This window comes from Gracilinanus agilis, chromosome 6 (assembly GCF_016433145.1).
Source record: "Gracilinanus agilis isolate LMUSP501 chromosome 6, AgileGrace, whole genome shotgun sequence".
Lineage (NCBI taxonomy): Eukaryota > Metazoa > Chordata > Mammalia > Didelphimorphia > Didelphidae > Gracilinanus > Gracilinanus agilis.
In genome coordinates, this window is record NC_058135.1 from 271,994,108 (window position 1) to 272,018,394 (window position 24,287).

Consider the following 24,287-nt stretch of genomic DNA (forward strand, 5'->3'; position numbering starts at 1 on the left):
GTGCTGTTGGGGGGGATTAGAGGATGGGGGATGGGAGTGCTATGGGAGGAGGAAGGGTCTGGAGGGATGGGGATGCCAAGCGGGGAGGAAGGATCTAGGGGCATGGGAGTGGGAGACAGGGAAGATGGAGTGGGGGCTCTATGGAGATGGGGCCGTCAGGGAGGATTAGAGAATGGGGAAGGAGATGTCTGGGGTGGGTATTCTGAAGGGGATGGCGAGGTCTGCGGGGATGGGGAGCAGGAAGATGAGGTGAGGGCTCTATGAGAAATGGGGGCTGTCAGGGAGAATTAGAGGTTGGAGGGATCTGGAGGGGGGCTCTGAATGGGTGGAGAGGTCTGGGAGATGGGGAGCAGGGAAGATGGACTGAAGGCTCTGAAAAATGGGGCTGTTGAGGAGAATTAGAAGATGAGGTCCTATGGGGGAAGTGGGGTTTTGGGGTATGGGCTATGGGGATGGAGAGGTCTGGAGGGGATAGGGAACAGGGATAGGAGACTGCCTAGAAGGACTGGGGAATGAGAATTGTCAGAAGATGGGGGCTTTCAGGAATGGGGAGCTCTGAAGGGGGTGGGGTTCGGGGTACAGAGACCTCTGAGGAAGGATTGTAGACTGGGGACTTCAAGGTGGTGGAGACTCAGAGAGGGTAGTCTGGGTTTGGGGAGCTGAAGGTGTTTAGTCCCTTAGTCCAGTGCCTGGCACATAGTAGGCATTTAATAAATTATTGATTGGTCATGAGGGAAGATGGGGGTTCTTATGGGGTGGGGGTGGGGTTCTCCAGATTGGCTAAGGGGGTCAGGACTCCAGGACCATGAGGCTTGGGGGGGGGAGCCCTGAGGGAGGCTGATTGGTTCAGAAGGATGGAGGGACTGGGGACTCTGCTTGAGGATGAAGGGTACAGAGGGGAAATTGGAGAGAAGGGGATGCTACAAGCAGTACCCCAGAGCAAAGAGGTTTGGGGAAAAGAGGAAAGCAGGGCAAGGAGGCTCCAGGCTCAGGCATTCGCTCTCTGATTCTGCGAGTATTGGTGCTGGTGGCTTGGGAAGAGGGGAGGAGGAGAACTGTCCAGCAGGCGTGGGAGTGGGGAGATCTGTCCAGCCAGCTCTGGGCTACTCAGCTGAGACAGCTTCTGGCTTCTTGTCTTTTCTATCTTTGGGTGCATCTCTGAGTGTTTTCTGGAGAAGATGGAATCTGACAGAACCGTCTTCTCTTCTATGACCAATTTCCCCCTAGTGCATCTTTTGATTTCTATCTTATTTCCCTGACAGCCCCCACCCCACCCCCCTGCCCACTTCCTTTCCCTGGTTTCCCCTCCTCTTCAGACTCCCCCTTTTCCCCCCTTCTCCCTTACACACTGGACCAGGCTTGGCTGATGCGATTGCAAGGTCACTGCGTGGGGGAGGAGAGCCTCCTATCTTGTTCACGTCAGCAGAACAGTCACATCTCCCACTAGCCCCTGTGGTTTTTAATGTGAGATCCAACCCCAGAAAGGCAGCATGCCCGTTGAGGGCTGAAATGATGTGACTGATTTAAAGACTTCTGGACTCTTAATCTAAATTGAGACAGGATTGCTTGGTGACCCAGGACCTCAGGTGTCGTGAGTGTCCCTAGAGCCTCTGATCCTTGGGAAGGGGGTGGAAGCAGCAACCAGGGGCTTTTGAGATTATGAAATGTGGTTGAGGCAGGGGGCAGACTCTGTGAAGTTTGTAACAAAGACATTGTGTGGGTTATAGGCATTACTCACAGGGTTGGACTCAGGGGAGTCGTCCTAGCAAAAGACCTGACTATCTCTCTTATCTCTTTTAACCACTGTCAGTGACTACTGCTAGAGTTTGAATTGTGAGATTGGATCTGGCCCCAGAGCCACCATCTTGGTCAGCTCTTAGTTTAGACCACAAAGAAATACTTCCAGAGTGAAGTTGTTATTGCTGTCCTCAGGAGGTTAAGGGGTAGCCTTGATAAAGATCTAACTATTATGAAATGGCTTCCGTTGAGGAGGGGGGGAGGTCCACTAAGGGTAGGCCTGTTGCCCAGAGGCTTGGTAGAAGAAGCTGCAAGGGAGATCTCAGAGATTTCCCCAAGGGGTGGCTTGGTGAGTGAGACTCTACATAAACAGATTTCGTGTCTCAGCTCTGATTGCACATTCTGGTGTGTTTTATAGTGAGCATTTTATCTCCATCTTTGTCCCAAGGCTTCTCCCCCACCCTTGTAATTTTCAAACAAGAAAGGATTTTGTTTTTACCACCTCTCTCAACCTGTTTCATTCCTTTCTTCTCTGGGCCCCTCCTGGTTGGACTTGATCATCTGAAGGGGGTTCTAGAGTGTCACCCCATACCCTGCAGTATACGGATGCCTGTGTTGGAGACGAGGGGACAAAAGGGCTGACTGAATGTATAGCCAGGTTGCTGATGGCCCCCAAGAGGTGTATGGCACATCCAGGGCCTTCGTTTGGCTGATGCAGAGGAATTGGTGACAGGATCTGGGGTGGGGGATGTGGATCCTGAAGGCAGGTGGGGAAAAGAGCAGGCTAGCTAGGAGGGCTGTAGTAAGGAGAGAGGAGCTCCCAGGGCCAGGGAGGATAGATGATTATATGGACTCTGGGCCACTCCAGCACAGCTCGTGCCATTTGGTCACCAAGGAGGGGAGGGGCTTTGGCTGTACTATAAATATCCTGGGAGCTGGAGTTGCTATGGAGACAGAACTGAATCCTATTACCTGCAGGTCCTACTATCCTGTGTTTAGTGAGGGTGAGAGCAATGCCAGAAGCCTCTGGCTTGGGTCGGTCATGCATGTTATTTTGTAGGAGAGAACTGATTGTCCCAACAGGGCCCTAAGCATCCTGGGAGTTTATGTTTATGTGTTCATCAGTCTGCACACATGCAAACAGCAGCCAAGGGGAGGGAGTACGTGGAATCGATGAGCCTCTCACCTGTGTGTGCCCTGCGTATTTAGTGTGGGCACATGCAGAGTCTCTGCCAGACTCGGCAGAGGTCACGGTGGGAGATGAAGGCCTGCCTAGTATTCCTCTCACCGAGGACTTCTGAAGTTTTAAGTTTTACCTAACTTCAGGCACACAGCTTAGAAATTCACTGGAGTCTCCCCTTCCCTCCCAGCCGGGACTCCCCCCATTTCCCAGAGGGCAACAGATACTCTCCTAAGAATTCCTGCTTTCATTTTCTGGTGTTTAGAGCAAGTAGAGAAGAGGGGAAAGATCCCTTCCTCTCCTGGGCTTCAGCTCTGGGGTCATAGGACAGAATTCAGCACCAAGGGCAGAGCTCTTGGCTGTGGCTTCTTGGCCCCCTGAACAGCCCTTCTCAGTTTGGGAGGAAGGAGGGTCAGGCAAAGGGAGCTTAGAGACTTTGCTTTTTGAGCTCTCATGGGGTCCTCTTGCCAGCTACTGCTGCTAACCCACCTAAATTAGGGGTACAGACTACATAACAGCCTTACTGAAGATGAATTCAGAATAGTGATAAAAGCAGAAGGTGGGCTGGTTTTGATCTAGACCTAGGGGGTTAATGATTAGGCAGGCTGGAAGGTCTAGTTTGATTCAGAAACCCATTGAAATGGGCCCAAAATCCCAGGGCTGCCCTGAAAGTGACCTCATTTCTCCTAATCAGGAATGTAGAGGATCAGACTGGACCTTCTGGACTTACCTATAAATAAATCACCTCCCCCCCCCCAATATTGAGGCCAAAAATAAACCAGCTGTTGGGGTGAGGGGGGAGCATAATTTATCCTTTTGCATTATGTTTGAGTCACTGTCAGATCATAAGCCAAAATAGAGTCCCGAGGCTGGGAGTGTTCTGTTCTCTGTCCTTGGTTCTGCTGATTTGGAGGACGTGATGACTGGCCCCAATCTATGGATGCTGGAGTTAGGGGAGGGTTATGTACTGAAGGACAACAATGGATCTTATCAGTACCTTTCTTCCTGTAGATTGCCATCATCAGCTATCGCCAGAATTCTCTGATTCCCAATCAGTTGCCTGCCCTGAAGCTTCTCTGAGATGAGCTGGTGATTTAGAACCATGGTACAGAAGAAGAAGATCTGCCCTCGGTTACTTGACTACCTAGTGATCATTGGGGCCAGGTAACTTTGGAGAAATTGATTTTCTAGACTGAAGACTATCCCCTCCCCACTCTAAAAACATTCTGTCGAAGTGGTGTGTTTTTTGCATTGCTGTCACTTTCCCATGACCCATCCTTCCATTCTCTCCTTACACCCCCATCCAAACAAGAAAGCTCCCTTGGAACAAAGAAGTTCAGTTAAAACATTGCTTACTCCCATTTCCTCTGAGAAAGCTAAAAGGCCTTGTATTTTCTCCATTCCCTGCTCATGCTGAGTTGCATCTCAGTTTTTCTGTGAGGAAATTGAGACTGATCAGGAAAGACCTGACAGAGGCAGGAGTAAAAGTCTTGGGAGAGAGAAACAGATTCTAGCTCAGGGGCTCTGAGCCTGAGATGAAGAACTTATGAACTTCATTTTATAATATTTTGATAATCATGCACCAGCATAATTAGTTTCCCTTGTAACCATTTGTATTTCATTTTATGCATTTAAAATCATTATTCTAAGTGGGCCATGGTGAGGGAATTGAGGAGATTAGGACAGTGAGTGGTTAATTGTGGGAACTGAGAGAACCACACTGACTTGTCACTCAATTTAGCTAGCTCGGTTCTCTTCAGTTGTGAATTTAGTCCACTTTCTGTCTTGTGAGAAAACTCTCTTCACTTGTGGGAACTGGAAGGAAATCTTATTAGATCATTTGAACTTAGCCCTTCATGGCTAGGAAGCTGGCTCACTTCCATCTGCTGTTTAGAGACCCTTAACTAAAGACCTCGATTATGCTGACCAGAAACCCACTCAGACTCAAAGACTCATGTAAGGAGTTTTTTCACAGTTGTACATCTTGAGCAGCCCATATGCCATATCTGAAAATTGGTCCCATGCTGATCACTCTCTGCCTCCCAACTTGGAAAGTCCATAGTCTTTCCCGATTCATTATTTTCTTTGAATAAATTGGTCTTATTTGATTGATTGTTTTTAATGTATCCCTGCCCCTATATTTGGGGTCCAGGCCTAAGCTGGGGGTGGGGGCTGGTCTGATTTGTTAGGCAATTGGCATGCATTACTTAATAAAATAAGTATTCTTAGACGTGCAAACCAATGTTTTCTCTATCATTTAATCTTTCACCCACCACAATTCAGCTATTCAAGGTTTCCAAAGAACTCATGTTCAGGGAAACTGGGTGGCCCAGTGGATAGAGAGCCAGGCCTGGAGTTGGGAGAATCTGGGTTCAAATATATGACCTCAGACACTTCCTGGCTGTGTGACCCTGGGCAAGTCATTTAACCCCCATTGTCTATCCTTCACTGCTCTTCTGTCTTGGAAACCAATACATAGTATTGATTCTAAGATGGAAGGTAAGATTAAAAAAAAAAAAAGAGCTCCTGACACAGAAAAGTGAAGAAGGCCTGCCCTAGCAGTTTCTTTGGAGTGTTTTGGAGCAAGCCATTCAACTTTTTCTTATTTCCATTTCCTTATTCTGCAAGAGGAAAGTAATCATTGGTGTTCCATCTGTATCTCAGAATGCTGCTTTTGTAATTCATGAGCAAGCAAGGCAATCTTGCACTAGGACCTTCTCAAGCAAAATTATTCATTTCCCACCTCTTCTCTGGCAAGGTGTCTGCAGGAGGGTTTGGCTTCTGCTTACGATAGGGACTTTGTTTAGCCAGCCAGTTATCTTGGGCCAGGAAGCCCCTAGTTTTCTAGGTCTGAGGGTCTGCTATTTTAGACCCACAGCTAAAATAGCAGCTTGAACTTAATTTATTGACTATTCACAACAACACTAATGGCATTTGAATAGCTCTGAAGGTTTGCCCAGTCCTATGAGGAAGGTGCTCCAGGTATTCTTATCACCATTTTACAGATGACAAGGTCAGTGACTTGCCCAGGGTCACACATCTAGAAAGCACCAAAGGTGAGATTTAAACCCAGATCTTCATGAATCTAAGCCTGCTCCTGGACCCCCTCTACTTCTGCTGCTGTACGTGACAGACATTGGGCAGGTCCTTTGGTCCCTGTGTCTCTGAAGGTGACTAGGCTCTTTTATGTCTCTCAGGCAACCAAGCAGTGACAGTGTGGCCCAGACTCCCGAGTTGCTCCGGCGCTACCCCTTGGAGGATTATCCCGAATTCCCCCTCCCTCCAGATGTGGTGTTCTTCTGCCAACCCGAGGGATGTCTGAGTGTGCGGCAGAGACGCATGAGCTTGCGAGATGATACCTCCTTCGTGTTCACCCTCACTGACAAGGACACTGGGGTGACCCGCTATGGCATCTGTGTCAACTTCTACCGCTCCTTCCAGAAGCGGATGCCCAAGGAAAAGGCCGACGGTGGCTCGGGGCACCGTGCAAAGGAAGCTGTCAAGACCGCTCCTGGCCCAGAGGAGGCGAGCACAGAGAAGGCAGAGAGCAGCTCTTCCTTGCAGCCCCCCAGTGCTGATTCGACCCCTGATGGGAACCAGTCTCCCCGAGGCAAGCGCCGAGCTAAGGGGGGGAGCCGCTCTCGCAACAGCACCCTGACATCCCTGTGTGTGCTCAGCCACTACCCTTTCTTCACCACCTTCCGGGAGTGTCTGTACACCCTCAAGCGTCTGGTGGATTGCTGCAGCGAGCGGCTCCTTGGCAAGAAACTGTCCATCCCCCGAGGGGTGCAGAGGTACAGGCGTGCCATCAGCCTAACCATCTCTTCCCAAGAGATGCTGGGGGGACAGGGTTGGGGCTTTACTGCAGCTGATCACCAAAGGGTGTGAGGCACCGGCATTCTGTCTTTTGTTAAGGCCTGAAATCCCGCTTGGCCTGGCTGGGTCTGGTGGTAGAGGCGAATCTAGGCGAATCCAGCCCCCTCTGTGTGGGGCTCCTGGCTAAACAGAAGGGCTTTATAGAGTTGGGCTCTCTACAGCAGTCCTCTTTGGAAAAGAGATAATTTTATGTTCATGGAAGGCAATGTAGCAGGCCCCCTCTGCCATAGGGGTCACCATTCATTCTCACCCTGCTTCCTCCTGGGGGCAGATCATGGCTGAACCCAGGGTGAGCCTTTCTTACCATTTCTATCATTCCACCACATTGATACAAATCTTCTCTCTTCTGGATGCTTTGGGTTGAATGGAATAGCCAGCCAATTGGCATTTATTAAGTGCCTACCATGTGCCAGGCTAAGCACCAGGGATCTAAGGGAAGGCAGGAGAGTCCCTGCTCTTCAGGAGTTCTCATAGTTTTGTATCTTTTTTCTACTGGCTATGTCCCAGGGACACCATGTGGCGCATTTTCACTGGTTCACTCCTGGTAGAAGAGAAGTCCAGTGCCCTTCTGCATGACCTTCGGGAGATTGAAGCCTGGATCTATAGGTTGTTGCGTTCTCCAGTGCCCATATCTGGCCAGAAGCGGGTGGATATTGAGGTTCTACCGCAAGAGCTTCAGCCTGCACTGACCTTTGCTCTCCCTGACCCATCTCGATTCTCTCTGGTAGACTTCCCATTGCATCTGCCCTTGGAACTTCTGGGCGTAGATGCCTGTCTGCAGGTGTTGTCTTGCATCTTGCTGGAGCACAAGGTAAGAGGGCCATTCTCCTGTGGGAGAGGGACTTGGAGAGAGACTGAGGGCCTGCACATTCCCAAGGAGAGCTCTAAAAACTTACTACTCAGGTGATATGCCGTAGACTCTATTGGCTTAATCCTCTGGAGAGAAAGATCTTTAAACATCATTTAAGGGGGAGCCCTAGGAATGAGGAATAAGAACTAGGTTATTGAGGTAAAGGAGTATGTTGGAAAAGAGTTACTGAGGTCACAGAGAGACAGGAAAACTCTCTGGGAGTTGGGAGGGCAATTTGGATATGGTGAAAAGGAAATATAATTGTGGGGATTGGTGGCAGCCTTCTCCTAGCTATTATGCTGAGGTTTGGGTCATTCTTGGATGACTTTGTGTCAGGTGGTGCTCCAGTCCCGAGACTACAACGCACTCTCCATGTCAGTGATGGCCTTCGTGGCAATGATCTACCCCCTGGAGTACATGTTTCCTGTTATCCCATTGCTGCCTACTTGTATGGCATCTGCAGAGCAGGTGAGCCTCATTGTGGCTTTTGGCTTTTTCACCTCCATTGTCCCATTTTTATCTGACTTTAATGGCAGGAAGATTGTGGAGGCTGATAAAATTCTATCTTGATGAATGGTATTGCCTGGGATGGAGGTGCCTCATTCTTGATGTTCCATCCACAGCTGCTCTTGGCCCCTACCCCTTACATCATTGGGGTCCCTGCCAGCTTCTTCCTTTATAAACTGGACTTCAAGATGCCAGATGATGTTTGGCTGGTGGATTTGGACAGCAATAGGGTGAGATGCCTGGTTGGGGATGGTGGTATTGTCTGGGGTTGAGCTATATTTTTTTTGGCTTCATCCTATCTGAGATAGTTTTTGAGGTCACTGCTATAGCTAAACAATGAAAATGCTCCTACTTTATTAACTAGCAAGAGAGGACTGCAAATGGAAGGTCTTTAGTTTTGTCCTAAAGGGTGCAATCATCTAATTTCCCCCAGAACTGGGTTCTTCTTCCATGTCCTTTGAGAGCTGTCAGGCAGTGATAACTTCAGGGAGTCCAAATATAGTCCTAGGTCATAGGATTTAAAAGCTGGAAGTCCAGCTTCCTAATTATTAGGTGAGGAAATGAGTCTTAAGAGGTGAAGAGACTTTTCCAATATCACACTGGGAGTTATAAGAATTATCTCCTGGCTTCCCTTGGGCACTGGAACCAGTAGACATTGGTGCTGCCTTTTGGTATAGATTGTAGCAGGAAGCTTCCACAGTTCTGAGGCCTCTGGATTCTCAGTGTAGCTGGCAGCCTCCGTTTCATCCAGGCCCCTGTGTGGTTTAGTTCAACAAGCATTTATTTGGGATCGAGGTTCTGATGAGTGTGAATAATATGTTTCCTGTAGGGTTGCATGTGTTCAGATTCTCCCTATTCAGAGTTACAGCCAAGTGCGATGTGGTCATTGGTTCCAGCCCAATGGAAATGAATTGAACCAGTTCAAATGATGTGACTGTGGCTTACTTGCACCAACTGGAGAATTAGCTGCATAATACTATGCCTGGTACTGGGGGAGATTTTAGAAAAAGCATCGTCCACCCTCATGACCACCATCCTGGTCACACATACAGATAACCAGAATACTAGAAATGTATGAACACCCTCTAGAGGTGCAAAAAAAGGGGGAGAAAGTCACCACTGAAGGTGGGCATCAGGGAAGACTTCATGGAAAAGGAGCTGTTGAGTTAGGCTTTAAAGAAGAGGTTGGAGGAATTCAGCAGATGGAAAGAAGACAGGATGCCTGCTAGCAGGTGTCATGTTTTACAAAGCATTTGGACTCTCATGTGTGATCTCTGTTGATCTTTAAATCAGTCTGGTGAAGTGGGTATCTATATCCCCATTTTCTAAATGAGACTGAGAGCAGAGGTGAAGTGGCTTGCCTATGGGTATCCACTTAGCCACTGTCAGTAGAAGGATCTGAACCCAGAGCTTGGGCCCTGGACATTGGGCTCTTTTTCCTGGTTGGTTTTTTGGGATGGTGCTTCCAAAAGCAGCTTCTGGCATCCTACAACAGTCACTGCTCTCTGCCTGCTCTAGGTGATTGCACCAACCAATGCAGAAGTGTTGCCCATCCTGCCAGAACCCGAATCTTTAGAACTGAAAAAGCATTTGAAGCAGGTGAGTCTCCTGAGGAAGGGAAGGGGCATCTTGGGGTGCTCTGGGGAGGTGGGGCCTACTGGAGGGGGTCAGAGACTTAGGGGACCAGCCCGAAGCCTTGTTTCAAGTGTGGCTCCTCTTGGTGCCTTTCCAGGCCCGGGCGTACCCTACCCCTGTCTACTGTGAGTGCCCAGAACGCCTGACTTGCAGCCTGCGTCCTGGCCTCTTGTGATGGCCTTGGCACTGCTGCCGCCTCCCCTGAGTGGAGGGCACCGCCAGGCCATGCGGGGCCTCTTCACCCCTAGTCTCGGGAGTCTTTCCCTCAGACTCTCCTTTCCTGGCGTGGGCCTCTCCCCCGTTGTTCACTGGTTTCTGTTCTTCCTTCTCTCCCATGCTGCATGCAGTACTTGAAGGTAACACGTGTGCCCTCCCCTCCTCGGACTCTGGCATCCATCCGCCTGCCAGGCCGTGCTTATCACTCGGCGCTTCTTGGTGCCCTCCGAGGCACTCTGTGGTAGCTCTTGGTGATAGCTGTGTGGTTCTAAATGGGTCACCCTGTAGCCTCCTTCGCTTTCCCCGTCCCGTCCTCCCGCTGCTGGTGTTACACGATCCGGCCTCTGCCGCAGGGGCCGGCGAGGGGGAGTGCAGGCGCTCTCTGTCGTCTGCCCTCGATATTTCTTCTGCACTAGAGACAGCAGCGTCACGAGGGAGAAGTGAAGGAAGAGGGATGGCAAAATAAGGAGACCTTCGAAGGGTGATGGCAGTCGGGCTAGCCTTGCCCTCCCGGGGCGCCTGGGGTTTGCGCCTGTTAGGCTTCAGCTTTACTGATTAGCGATGACTTGCTTGAGGATCCCCTGAGGAGGACACGTCTGTACGACTGGGACTCAGGGTCAGAGGTCCCTGGGCTAGCTGGGCCACCAGTGGGTGAGCTCTGGCTCGTAAGCACATTTCCTCCCCACAAGCCTTTTCAGCCAGGGTAGAGTGGAAGGCAGAGGCCCCGGCAATGAGGAGGTGCTGTCCCAGGAGGCAGAACTGCTTATGGCCCACAATTCTGTCCTCCTTGATAAACTGCCTCCCATTCCCAGGCACTGGCCAGCATGAGTCTGAACACCCAGCCGATCCTCAACCTGGAGAAGTTCCATGAGGGCCAGGAGATCCCCCTGCTCTTGGGAAGGCCATCCAGCGATTTGCAGTCCACCCCTTCCACTGAGTTCAATCCCCTCATCTACGGCAATGATGTGGATTCAGTGGACGTGGCGACCAGGTGAGACCAAGCACGTCAGTGAGGCTGGGGTCCTCCATGGTGCTCTGGACAAGCTTGGCGCCCATTACTTCTCTGCTGCTGACTTTCTTTAGATGTAAAATCGAGATTTTTAACCTTGAGTTTCTGACTGCTAAAATAAAAGGATATGGTAAATAAATGGTTTGGAGAGAGAGAAAGCTCATGAGACTTAGAGACCTTTTAGGTAAGTTCAGGCACTTAGGAAGGGCCTACCACATGCCACACATTGTGCGAGGGGCCGAGGACACAAAGATAAACATGGCTTACTTCCTGCTCTCAAGAAGATATTATCAGGAGTGGCTCAGTGGATGGAGAGCCAGGCCTGCAGTGAGGAGGACCTGGGTTCAAATCTGTCCTCAGACACTTCCTTGTTGTGTGACCCTGGGTATATGGCTTAACCCCATTGGTCTAGCCCAGTGATGGCAAACCCTCCAGAGGCGCATGCCTCTCCCCTGGAGACCCGAGTGCCCTGAGTGCCGGGACCCATCTCCCCCCAGAGACCAAGTGCCCTGCCCCCCTCCCAGATTGGGGCATTGGGCTGCTGGGCAGAGGGGTGGGTCCCATGAGAAATGTCCTCAGGGTTAGGATTAGGGTTAGAAATGAATTTAGGGTTAAGGTTAGGAAGGGGAGTGGCCCGATTGCTCTGCTTCCCTCCAGCTTCTCCATCTGCCCCCTTTGCTTCCACTCTGCAGCCACTACTGAAGAAGAGGAAGGGGGTCACTTATGCCAGAGGGACCATCTCATTATCAAGGAAATAAAAGGGAGGTGTAGCTAAATGGGAGAGAGACTGCCTCACGGACTCTCCTTGGAGAGGTCAAGAAACAAAATGGCAGAGCTGGCTTTGTCATGAGTTCGAAAGAGATGAGAAACATCATTTTCAGGATTTTTTAGACATTGAGAGCTTGTGATTACCCATAAAAGATTACCACAAAAATAATTGAAGCTTATAGAGGAGATCAGCATATGTGTGTGTATAGGCACACACTTGTATGTGTGTATATACATACATACACACATATGGCTATATATATTGTATACACATACATGCGTGTTCGTGTGTGTGTTTAGTAGTAAGGAATAAGAGAAACCAGACTTGTAGGCCAACCAGAAGCCTCCCACAAGTTCAAGAGTACTCTGGGCAAGTCATTTAACCGAATTGCCTTGCCCTTGCTATTCTTCTGCCTGATTCAAGCAATACAATAAGATGGAAGGTAAGGGTTTAAAAAAAAGGTAAAAACAAATTGGAAGGTGCTTGATCTGGTGTACACCGATCAACATTACAAAAATGAAACCAATTCCATTTAAGTAGACATGATTTAACTTGCTCTTGATGCAGGAGTCATTCCAGCATCAGGTGTCTGTGGAGTCAGACTGCTAACATGTTAGAGCAAAGAGAAAATGAATACAAAGCTAGGAAAAATAGAAATGAGAAAAAGAGATAGTGCGATTCAGCCAACTATTTCAACAAATTGGAGATTTAAAAATGGAATGTGGACAGAAGGAAAGCTACTGGCACCAATTATGATAACTTCATGTAGAAGTCTAATCGATGCAAATAGATTGCTATAAAGAGGAAACCCTAAAAGCCTAAAAACAGTTTTAACTGGCAAATTCTTGTCTTCTTAAATAGAGATGGCAGCCAAAGGCAAGAGCAATTTACAATAGAAATTTTTTTTTTAAACCCTTGTACTTCAGTGTAGGCCTCATAGGTGGAAGATTGGTAAGGGTGGGCAATGGGGGTCAAGTGACTTGCCCAGGGTCACACAGCTGGGAAGTGGCTGAGGCCGGGTTTGAACCTAGGACCTCCCGTCTCTAGGCCTGACTCTCACTCCACTGAGCTACCCAGCTGCCCCTACAATAGAAATTTATTTGTAAAATATTCTAAGGGAATGTAATAGAAGAGAACTGTCTTATAAAAGTGAAAAGTGGTGGGGGAAACAAAGGAAAACAAAAGGCTAGGCCTTTTTTAAAATTTTATTTAAAAATATTTTTTCATGTTTATATGATTCATCTTCTTTCCCTTCCCTCTTTCCTCCTCCCTCCCAGAACCGACAAGCAATTCCACTGGGTTGTACGATACCTATTTCCATATTATTCATTTTTGCTATAGAGCTATTTTTTAAAAGCCTAAACCCCAAATCACATACATATTTGTATATATGTATTTATGTATATATATGTATGTGATAAGTGATGTCATATGTTTTGCTTTTGCATTTCTACTCCCACAGTTCTTTCCCTCGATGTAGATAAGTCCTTTTTCCCCATAAGTCCTTCAGGAGTGTTCTGGCGTATTGCATTGCTACTAGTAGCAAAATCCACTACATTGGATTGTTCCATAATGTTTTACTTTCCGTGTACAATGTTCTCCTGGTTCTGCTTATTTCACTCTGCATCAGTTCATTGAGGTTCTCCCACTTCATATAGAAATCCTTCAGATCATCATTCCTTATAGCACAATAGTATTCCATCACCATCATATACCATAGTTTGTTCAGTCATTCCCTAATTGATGGACACCCCCTCATTTTGCAATTTTTTTGTCACCACAAAGAGTACCAGGTCTTTTTTTAAAGCCCTCACCTTCTATCTTAGAATCAATACTGTTTATTGATTCAAAGGCAGAAGAGGGTCAAGGGCTAGGCAGTGGGGGCAAAAGTGATTTGCCCAGGGTCACATTGCTAAGAAATGTCTGAGATCAGATTTGAACCTAGGACCTCCCATCTCCAGGCCTGGTTCTCTATCTGCTGAGCCACTTAGCTGCCCCCCAAGACCAGTCTTTAATACCAATATTTTTCTAATATTGTATGGCTGTGAGTTATGAAATACTGTCTCTTTAAATAGTGAAAAATATAACCCAGAGCACAATAGAAAGGAACATGGTAGGTAAGAGGAGGTGGTAACACATCACAAATAAGTAATTATGAAGAGGAAAGGAGGTAAAGAATATAGTCAAAGAAAGGTATGTGCAAAAGAGGTGATGGAGGGGACAATGAGGTGGCTCTGTGGATTGAGAGCCAGACCCAGAGATGGGAGGTCCTGGGTTCAAATCTGGTCTCAGACACTTCCTAGCTGTGTGACCCTGGGCAAGTCTCTTAACCTCAATTGCCTAGCTCTTATCATTCTTCTGCCTTGTAGCCAATTTATAGTATTGATTCTAAGATGGAAAGCAAGGGTTTAAAAAAAAAGGTGATGGGTTGGTCACCTAGTGAGTGTGTGAGGTCACTTACAGACTTTGTGTTTTATTGGATCCTTGTGATATCAAGAGAAATTGAGGAAGGCCTCAGCACAGTGAGTGGATCCTCTGTAGCATACTTATAAGAAAACATAGGCAAGAGTGATCCACAGTGGGCATGTGTGGATGGGCTGTGATTTGCACAGGTGGAAAGATTACCTGTATCAGTGGCATCACAGATATAACTAAGTATCTAACTGAAGGGTGAATTAAAGATGAAAGAGAATGGAAAAGAGGGGACCGATTAGAGAGGAGTTTATGGTATTCTAGAACAAAGGAGCTAAAGACCTGAACCTGTGTTAAGAGTGATGATTTGTTTAAATGGAATAGAGACAGATGCTGGATTTTTAGAAAGAATCAACAGGAATTTGTGGCGTATTGATTCATCCCTCTTTTCCATCCCTGGATACAAAGACAATTCTGAAATTTTAAACTAGGGACTTGAAGAATATCAATATTCATCAATAAAAATAGTGGTGTTTGGAGGAGGGCAGGTTTAGGAAGAAAGAATTCCATTTTTTAACATCAAACTGAGTTGAATTTAAGGTGCTGGTGCAAATGTCCAAGTAATATGTGGCAAAAAGGTGTGGATGCCAGATTGGTGTTAAAGGGTAAATGAGCTCTGTGTGCATATATGATATGTGTACATTCATACATGTGTAAGTTGGAAGTCATCTGCATAGTGGTACCAGTTGAACCCATGAATGTGGAATGTGGAACCCAGGGGAGAGAGAATAGAGAAAAGAGCCCAGGACAGACCTTTGGGGAACACCTCTGTTTAAGGAAACAGGAGACAGACAAGGAGGAAAACAGAGGAGAGCATTGCTACGGGATTATTGGAGGAGAGAGTTTCTAAAAAGGAGGGACTGGCAAATATTTTGAAAGCCTCAGAAGTGCAAGGTGAATGAAGACTAAGAAAAGGCTGCTGGATTAGCCTTCTGGAAATGACTGGGAAACTTCAGGAGAGCAGTGTCCGTAGAATGGTGAAGGTGGAGGATAGATTTGAAGGAACTAAAGAGCAAGTGGATGGTGAGGAAGTACAGGCAGTGAGTACAGATGACTCTGTTAGCAGTGAAAGGGATGAGATACAGGAGAATATTTTGAGAGGATGATGGACAAAAGGAGATTTTTTTTAAAGGACAATATAAACCTGACTGTTGGTGACAGCTAAATGGCAGCCTTAGGGGATTGTCTATAACCTTGGAGACTGAGGATGATCCCTCTGTAGGTAGGACACTGGATGAATCAGATAACTCCACCACCCTCTTTCTCCTCAGGGTGGCCATGGTGAGATTCTTCAACTCCCCCAATGTGCTTCAGGGATTCCAGATGCACACTCGCACTCTCCGGCTCTTCCCCCGACCTGTGGTGGCCTTCCAAGCTGGTTCTTTTCTAGCCTCACGTCCCCGACAGACCCCCTTTGCAGAGAAATTGTCCAGGACCCAGGCTGTGGAGTACTTTGGCGAATGGATCCTCAACCCCACCAACTATGCTTTCCAGCGAATCCACAACAGTGAGTACAACTGTCCGTTCATGTCTGCCCCCTTCCCTTCCCTTCGCCTCTGTCTTTCTTCATCCTTTCCTTCACCCTCCATGCCCTGCCTTGCTTATGGCTTGTCCTGCCTGCTGCTAACTCCTACTCTTCATACCTCCTTTCTGGGCAGATATGTTTGATCCAGCCTCAATTGGTGATAAGCCAAAGTGGTATGCCCACCAGCTGCAGCCCATCTATTACCGCGTCTATGACAGCAACTCCCAGCTGGCCGAGGCACTGAGTGTGCCACCCGAGCATGACTCTGACTCTGACCCAACGGACGACAGGTGAGCAACGCCCGATGGGGAGGGGTGTCCTGTGGCATTCAGGAGCCGACTTCTGCCCTTCACCCAGCGCTCCGTGGTGGTCCTTAGGAGCTCGGGCTAAATTTTCCCCTTCCTATCAGTGGCCTGGCCCTGGGGCAGGAGGTCCCCATTCTTTCCATCCTGAACTGTTAGTGTATCTTTTGGGGGGGCATGGATTTCAAGGCAGAAGAGTGGTAAGGGCTAGGCATTTGAGGTTAAGTGACTTGCCCAGGGACACACAGCAAGGGCAGTGTGTCTTTTCTCTACCCTTCCCTACCTCCTCTACTAATGACTTTCTCTTTGTCTTATGGCTCTTCTCTTGCCAGTGGCAGTGACAGTGTGGATTATGATGACTCGAGCTCCTCCTATTCATCCCTTGGGGACTTTGTTAGTGAAATGATGAAATGTGATATCAATGGTGATACACCCAGTAAGTGCCTTATGGGAAATGGGCATCCCTGGGCGGTGTGGGGTCCCAGATGGGATGCCTTCTCATCTCTGGAATCTTTGTAGATGTGGATCCGCTAACACATGCGGCACTGGGTGATGCCAGTGAGGTGGCATTTGATGAGCTGCAAGGAAGCCAGGGTGATCTGGATGAGCCTGGTCCAGATAGTGAGAATTCCCAGGACAACCCCCAGCCTCGCTCCAGCTCCAGCACCACGGCCAGCAGCAGCCCCAGTACCATCATTCATGGAGCCAATCCTGTGAGTAGGAGGGCAGAAGAACAGCAACTCTTGGTGGAAAATGACATTCCCTAGTCCCTTTTTCAGTTTGGACTGGGCCTTACTCGTCCCTCTTCTCCCTATATGTGTGTGCTAAAGCTTGAAACACGACTACCAGAAGCAATTTTCCTTCTACATAGTTGTCATCAGGCTTCTATTAAGTCTGTGAGGGAAGCTCCATTTCCACAGATCTTTGGGAAAGAAATGTAGTTGGGGTGGGGATGTCATAGTGACCATTCCCTGTAAGTATTTCCTATCAAAGCCCTGAGGTTAGGAGCCTGGTTGGGCCTGGCTTGATCCTGGTAAGAGGGGAATGTAAGAAGGCTTAGCTACACCTCACTGACCAGAGCTTGTATAACCTGGTCCTTAGGAGTCTGCTGATTCTACAGAGATGGATGACAAGACAGCGACAGGATTCTCCAACCCACTTCGTGCTTTGCCCCCAAATTTTGGCAAATTAAGCTTGGATAAGCGTGAGGCAGAGAGCGGGGGCCCCCCAGAGGGATTGGGGCGTAGGCGTGACTATGACAATCCATACTTTGAACCTCAGTATGGGTTTCCCACTGAGGAAGATGAAGACGATGATGAGCAGGAGGAGAGTTATACCCCACGATTTAACCAAAACCTCAATGGCAATAGGTAAGAGTTTGGCCTACACTTTGGGGCATGCACACTACAGAACTTGCTGAAGAGCCTTCTTTCCAGGGCAGAGAAGCCAACTGGGCTGAAGGTTCTCTTATTTTGCCATTCACTAGGGCGTGGGGGTCAGTAGGAGAGGGCTGGTTGGAGCAATCTAGCTAAGGTTACACTTCTCCAAAGGTGAAGCACCTTGGACCACAGCTGACCAATGCTACTGTGTGTTTTCAAGGGCTTCAAAACTGCTGCGGCCTAATAGCCTGAAGCTGGCGAGCGATTCGGATGCAGAGTCAGACTCTCGGGCAAGTTCTCCCAACTCCACCATCTCCAACAACAGCAGCGAGGGCTTTGGGGGCATCATGTCTTTTGCAAGTAAGTGCCAGGAGCTCTGTGGGGCTTTTTCTAAATGTGCATGCCCTATATGGATGTTGATTGAATTGAATTAGATTGAATTCCTCTTCTGTCCCATTCCCTAAATCCATGGATGGGCCCTGATTGTGCCTTAGGTCATATGGAATCTTTTTCAGTGGAATTTGGGTGATACTCTAGGACCACAGTAGATCATTGCCAGACTCACACTGTTCCAGGGGACAGGGGAGCTAAGTGGAGCCAGTGGAAGGCAGAGAAGACATGGTCCCTGCTATGTTTGGCATATAAGCAACCCTTAATGAATTCGTTTTCATTCATTCATTGATCTGTTCATTTGTACCTTTGGAGTTTACTGAAAACAAGATGGCCACATGTTTACCCAAGATAGATATGGAAAGGAGACATCTTCATAGCTATGGTCATCAATGTCTTTTGCCAGGTGAAGGTGCTTTAGCTAAGTTGGACCTGGATAAATCCAGCTTTTTCTTTTTCTTTTAAAAATCTCATATATGGGGGCAGCTGGGTAGCTCAGTGGATTGAGAGTCAGGCCTAGAGACGGGAGGTCCTGGGTTCAAGTACGGTCTCAGACACTTCCCAGCTGTGTGACCCTGGGCAAGTCACTTGACCCCCATGGCCCACCCTTACCACTCTTCCACCAAGGAGCCAATACACAGAAGTTAAGGGTTTAAAAAAAATCTCATATAATATCTTTTGGTTTTTTATCACCTTCATTTCCGAATATATTCCTTTTCTTTCTACCTCTTCATTCTCTACCCAGCAAGCCAGTCCTTCGTAACAAAGATTAATAAAGGAAGGGATTGGGGCAGCTAGATAGGAGAGTAGATAGAGTGCCTGGCCTGGTATCCAGAGGACCTAGGTTCAAATGTGGCCTCAGACACTTCCCAGCTGTGTGACCCTGTGCAAGTCACTTAACTCTGATTGCCTAGCCCTTACCACTTTTCTGCCTTAGAATTGATACTTGGTACTAATTCTAAGACAGAAGGTGAGGGTTTAAAACTAGCCAACCATGTACCATATATGATGGTATTCCATGCATACAGTCAATACTTCTCAACTTTTCTCTGAACCGAGCTTGGCCATTATAATTACATAGTGTTTAGTTCTTTGTGTATATTGTTCTCTGGTTCTGTTTACTTAACTAAATAAATTCATGTGAGTGACTCTATGCTTTCCTGAATTCTTCATCTTTACCATTTCTTACGGTGTGGTAATATTGCATCACCTTCATTTGCTTCAATTTGTTTAGCCATTTCCTAGCTGATGGCATCCTTTTGGTTTCAGTTCTTCACAACTACAAAAAGTGCATGAAGGGGGCAGCTGGGTAGCTCAGTGGATTGAGAGTTAGGCCTAGAGATGGGAGGTCCTGGGTTCAAATCCAGTCTCAGACACTTCCCAGCTGTGTGACCCTGGGCAAGTCACTTGATCCCCGTTGCCCACCCTTACCAATCTTCCACCGAGGAGCCAATACACAGAAGTTAAGGGTTTAAAAAAATTTTTTAAAAGTGCCTGAGACCTCCTTTTCTGTCTTTGACTTCCTTGGGATATGCTTTTAGTAGTAGGATCTCTGGTTTAAATTAGGTGCACATATTTTGTTCATGTTAGAATCAGAATTCCAAATTACTTTCCAGAATGCTTGGAGTAATTCATAGTGTATTAGCATGGCTCCCTTCCTGTGGCTCCTCCAAAACTGACTCTTTCCACTCTTTATCATCCTTGCCAGTTTGCTGGGAAGTGAAAACTTAGAGCTGTTTTGATTTTCATTTCTATTCTTATTAGTGATTTGGATCTGATGCTATAGAAATGCTTATTTACTTACCCCATTCTTTCTTATGGTGGTCTATAGTTGGCAGTTTTTATTTTGAGAATGATTTGTTCATATTCTTTGACCCTTTATCAATTGGGGAAATGCCTCATCCTTCCTTTGCCTGGTGAAGAAGTCTTTAATGACTTTGGAAGATGTATCAGCCCTTGTTTGGTATATGAAGAAGAGATATTATGTATACGGGGAGTGATGTAACTTGAGGGTTGAGAGTTGATTTGGAAAGTAAACTCAAGCACCGGGTGCTGTTGGGAGGGAAGGCAATCCAATACCGGGAGTGTCCTTCATCTAGAATCACTGCCATTCTAACCGATTCTCCTGGATCCCAGTGGTAGGGGGGATTTCATTGGTGATTTTAGGTGAAGCTGAAGACAATTGTCTATTTTATGGTAAACAGTCCCAGAGTAGATGGACTCAAATAGAGCTTCCATACGGCCTGCTCTTGTTTAGGACAGATGAGAAATACTGGGGTAGACAATAATGGATAAGGCTAACTGGACTTTGGAGGCTGGGCTGAATTTGGAAAAGGAAGGAAATTGGGGTGATTCAGAGAGTGGCGATCATGGGGTGGGGAAGAGGGTGGCTTAATATATTATGAGCCATGAAAGTATAATGCCACGATCCTTGATCCTTTTGACCCCTGGCTCTAACTCTCTTCCTGGTAGGTAGCCTGTACCGGAACCATAGCACCAGCTTCAGCCTCTCCAGCCTGGCACTGCCCACCAAAGGGGCCCGAGATAAGGCCACACCCTTCCCTAGTCTCAAAGGTAATACATTAGATGCCTCAGGATGGTCCTGGGGGTTTGGGTGCTGGTCGGAGTTCTGGGTATCCCGAGCCATTTTGTCTGGCCGTCGTCTCCCCTCGTGAATACTCGCCTCCTTCTCTGCCCATCGTGGGCTCTATCGTATTGGTGGTTGTCAGCTGGGTGAGGATTGTGGCATCGAGGGAATATAGGGCTTCTGCTCTGATTGGGGTATGGCTGCTGCCGTGGCTAACGTGGCCCTCGTTTCCCCAGCACTCGGCGCAGTGCCTGGCATGCTGTGAGCGTTCACGTGGACAGCGAGCCTGGCGGAGTCAGGAAGACCTGAGTTCAGGCCTACCTCAGACCCCGGGAAAGTCACTTAGCCCGTCTCCGTGGCAGTTTGCGTGGCCATAAATGGCAATAATAATAATACGTGCCTGACTGCTGCCAAGTGCTTTAGAAGCCTTGAAGTGCTATAGAAATGCTGTTATTATTGTCTGATCGACATTTTGGCCAAACCTCACTTGCAGAGCCCCAAAGGAGCCAGTTCGGGAGGGGGGAGCACAGGCAGGGCTGCCGAGAAGACCAGGATGCCCCCTGGTTGGGCTTCCTGCCTGCTCGGACCCTCTGGGAGGTGTTTGATAAATAGCCTTGGTGGCTGACGGAGCCCAAGGGGGCCTCGGGGATGCCTCGGATCTGGGTTTTCTCTGGGTGTCGTGCCTGGGATACTGTGCTTAGGCACCCCGAGAAGGGAAGTGACGCATCCCTGAACTGAACTTTTACCCTCAAAAGGCCTCCCGGGTTTCTTATTGGGGAGGGGACAGCAGGGAGTGGGGAGAAGGGTTCGTCCAGCCGGTTGGGGTTTCTGGGCCTGGGGGATGCCGTGGCAATGCAGGCATCCCCGGGTGCGCCAGGGGAGGAAGGGGCCATTCATGTTCTTGGCTGCCATTTCACACATTTGAAGAAGACGGAAGTGAATGACTGGCTGCATGGTGAAGCTCCACCTCCATCCGCTTTGCTTACTCCCCACCCCTCCTCTCCTGCTAGGGGGTCTGTCCGGGGGGGCCTAGCTGGGGCTTTCGTGCCCATCGGCCATCCCTCTTCCTCCCAGCATGTGGCTCTGGTGCCTGGAGCTGCCAGGCTGGCTGGCGTTGAGCCCTGGCCCAGCCGGCTCTCGGGCCCTGCGAGGAGGCTCCGAGTGTGGCAGCCCCCGGTGGCCGGCCCCGGGCCTCCCCTCATCCCTGGCAGATCTCTGGCGACTGCTCCATCGAGGGGTGTAGGGGTCGGGGTGTGGTGGTGCAGCTACTAATTGTGTTTTTATGTCCCAGTATTTGGGCTAAATACTCTAATGGAGATTGTTACTGAAGCCGGCCCCGGGAGCGGTGAAGGTGGGTCTTGCCTGCGAGCTGTGCATGACCTTCTTTTCCCAGCATCTTCTGTGCCTGCCTGGGGGCCACCCTACGCGGGGCGAGCAGCCTGTCTCCTCCCGTTCCCCGTGACGCCTCCTGCTTGCCCACGGCGTGCCGCTGGTGCTGGGACATGCATGGGGAGTGGCCCGGGCTCCGTCCCCACTTCGTCCGTGTGCCCTTGGCTGGTCTCTGCCTCTGTGCGATGCCCGGGGCCGCCGCCAAGCGGCCTCCTTAGGAACGGGTGTGGAGCCCGGCTGCTCGGCTGTAGTGACCCGCCGTGCTCCTCCTTTCCCCGCTGCAGGGGGCCGGCGAGCCCTGGTCGATCAGAAGTCATCGGTCATCAAGCATAGCCCCACGGTAAAAAGAGAGTCTCCATCGCCGCAGGGACGGGCCAGCAATTCCAGGTAAGAGGTCTGCCGAGGGGTCTGGAGGGCAGAGGCTTGGCCCTGGGGTGCCCCTGGGCCCAGCTCCACGTGGGGAGTCAGCACGTAGGGTGTCGGGTGAGCAGCCGCCTTGGGCGAGGGGCCAGCGGCGGGCCGGCCTCCACAGGCGCCTTTGTCCCCCCAGCGAGAACCAGCAGTTCCTGAAGGAGGTGGTTCACAGCGTGCTGGACGGCCAGGGCGTGGGCTGGCTCAGCGTGAAGAAGGTGAGGAGGCTGCTGGAGAGTGAGCAGCTCCGAGGCTTTGTCCTGAGCAAGCTGAACCGCCTGGCGCCTCCCGAGGACGGCGCCCCGCCGGACACTATCCCCGATGTGGTCAGTGTGGGGGGCTGTGGGCTGGGGAGGGGAGCCGGGCCCAGGGAGCGGCACATCCCAGCCCTGCCCTTGTCACCCCAGGAGATAAGCCGCAAAGTCTACAAGGGGATGCTGGACCTGCTCAAGTGCATGGTGCTGAGCCTGGAGCAGTCCTACGCCAACGCCGGCCTTGGCGGCATGGCCAGCACCTTTGGGCTCCTGGAGATCGCCCAGACCCACTACTACAGCAAAGGTAAGGGGCCTCTGCTGCTGTCCTGGCTGCTCTCCTTCTCGGGGCTCTGGCCCAGCCCCCTCATGGGCTCACATCCTCGTCCTCAGAGTGTGGCCTTCCTTTTAGGCTGGGTGCTCCTGGGGCCAGGGACCATCTTTGCCTCTTGGGATTCAGAGAGTCAGAGGGTGCTCCCAGGGATCTGGCCTGGAGGGATATAGGAACTCCTCCTCTTCAAGAGCCCCACAACCGGCACCTCCTTTGGTCACCGGAGATGCTTGAGAAGCCGTGACTCGATGAAAGTCACTCGGCCAGGAGATGTCAGAGGCAGGACTTGAACTCTGGGCTTCTGGCTCTGGGCTGAGCTCTGTAGCCACTACAGCCTGCTGCCCACATCATTCTCAGAAGGAACCTTGAGAAGCTGACTCTGTTTCCTGTGCCCAGGAGTGTGCCAGCTCTGTTTCTTCCCCCTCCTGCCTGCCCTTTCACCACTGCTTCCTCCTCTGTTCACCTTGGTGTTCTTTTCCTCAGAGCCAGATAAACGGAAGAGAAGTCCCACAGACAGTGTGAGCACGCCAGTTGGCAAGGATCCAGGCCTGACTGGGCGGGGAGACCCGAAAGCTATGGCCCAGCTGAGGGTTCCCCAGTTGGGGCCTCGGGCACCAAGTGCCACAGGAAGGGGCCCCAAGGAGCTGGACACCAGAAGCCTAAAGGAAGAGAACTTTGTGGCCTCTATTGGTGGGTATTGCTGTGCAGGTACACCAGACAGGCGCTGGCTTCCCAGGCTTCCTTCTGTGCCCATACTCCATCCAAACTCTGTCCTTGTCTTTCCCATACTCTGCTTCTCAGAGGAAGGCTCACCTAGTCATAATTCTTGCCCCTTCCTCCTTCAAGCCTCCTTCTGTCCCTTCCTACAACCTGGCTCTACCTAGATGGTGAGCAGGAGAGGCTGGGGAGGCTCAGGTTGGAGTCTGTGCTGCCCATCTGACTTCCTTGTCTCCTTGGTGTCAGGATATTGATTTCTGTACAGTTGGGAGGCCATCAGGGCCCTGGAAAGCCATGATGTGTCTAGAGTGAAGAAGGTAGACAGGGCCTCCGGAGCCCATTTTATTCCCTTCTGGGATGCTCAGGGCTGACTGCTGGGGGGCCTTGTCTGGCAGCCCTCATACCCCCCTGCATCCTTGGGCCTAGGCCTCTGAAGAGCAGCGTTCTGAGCTGTTTGGCCTTGGCTATGAGCCTCCATGCTCTGCTAGTTCTCTGTTCCCAGAAGAGCAGGAGAGGGAGCCTTTAGCAAGGCGAGGGGAGCTCTCTGCAGACTACCGTGTTGACCACCAGCCTTCAGCTGCCGAAGCCTTTGGCCCCTGGACTAGACACTTCATGCTGTCACTTAACTACTTGTCCCAGCTCTTTGTGGTTGCTGCTTTATCACTAGAAAGTGACTCTGGGTAAAATTCAGGTCTAATCAGTGCTCGGCCTTGCCTGGTAGCTACTCGGTGTGTGGCTCGTCTCAGCTGAGGTT

The 24,287-nt window shown here is 49.6% G+C and overlaps 1 protein-coding gene across 34 annotated transcripts in view; it reads left to right on the plus strand.

The window, feature by feature from the left end:
- The first annotated feature begins 3,964 nt into the window (after positions 1–3,964).
- The window catches only part of MADD (MAP kinase activating death domain), a 36,404-nt gene continuing 16,081 nt past the window's right edge, over positions 3,965–24,287 (plus strand). For 8 of the 34 annotated variants that reach the window (XM_044681092.1, XM_044681093.1, XM_044681091.1 and 5 more), the window contains exons 1-19: positions 3,965–4,081; positions 6,115–6,711; positions 7,301–7,604; positions 7,980–8,111; positions 8,267–8,380; positions 9,669–9,749; positions 10,814–10,992; positions 15,523–15,758; positions 15,910–16,066; positions 16,411–16,514; positions 16,598–16,791; positions 17,180–17,294; positions 17,579–17,591; positions 17,678–17,817; positions 20,320–20,421; positions 22,108–22,210; positions 22,374–22,560; positions 22,642–22,792; positions 23,300–23,506. In XM_044681092.1, the coding sequence (XP_044537027.1) occupies positions 4,020–4,081; positions 6,115–6,711; positions 7,301–7,604; positions 7,980–8,111; positions 8,267–8,380; positions 9,669–9,749; positions 10,814–10,992; positions 15,523–15,758; positions 15,910–16,066; positions 16,411–16,514; positions 16,598–16,791; positions 17,180–17,294; positions 17,579–17,591; positions 17,678–17,817; positions 20,320–20,421; positions 22,108–22,210; positions 22,374–22,560; positions 22,642–22,792; positions 23,300–23,506 (3,178 nt within the window). In that variant the 5' untranslated portion in view covers positions 3,965–4,019. Of the gene's footprint in view, positions 4,082–6,114; positions 6,712–7,300; positions 7,605–7,979; positions 8,112–8,266; positions 8,381–9,668; positions 9,750–10,813; positions 10,993–15,522; positions 15,759–15,909; positions 16,067–16,410; positions 16,515–16,597; positions 16,792–17,179; positions 17,449–17,578; positions 17,592–17,677; positions 17,818–20,319; positions 20,422–21,725; positions 21,786–22,107; positions 22,211–22,373; positions 22,561–22,641; positions 22,793–23,299; positions 23,507–24,287 lie in introns of all 34 variants that reach the window. The other 26 variants (XM_044681073.1, XM_044681074.1, XM_044681075.1 and 23 more) reach the window with 7 other exon arrangements.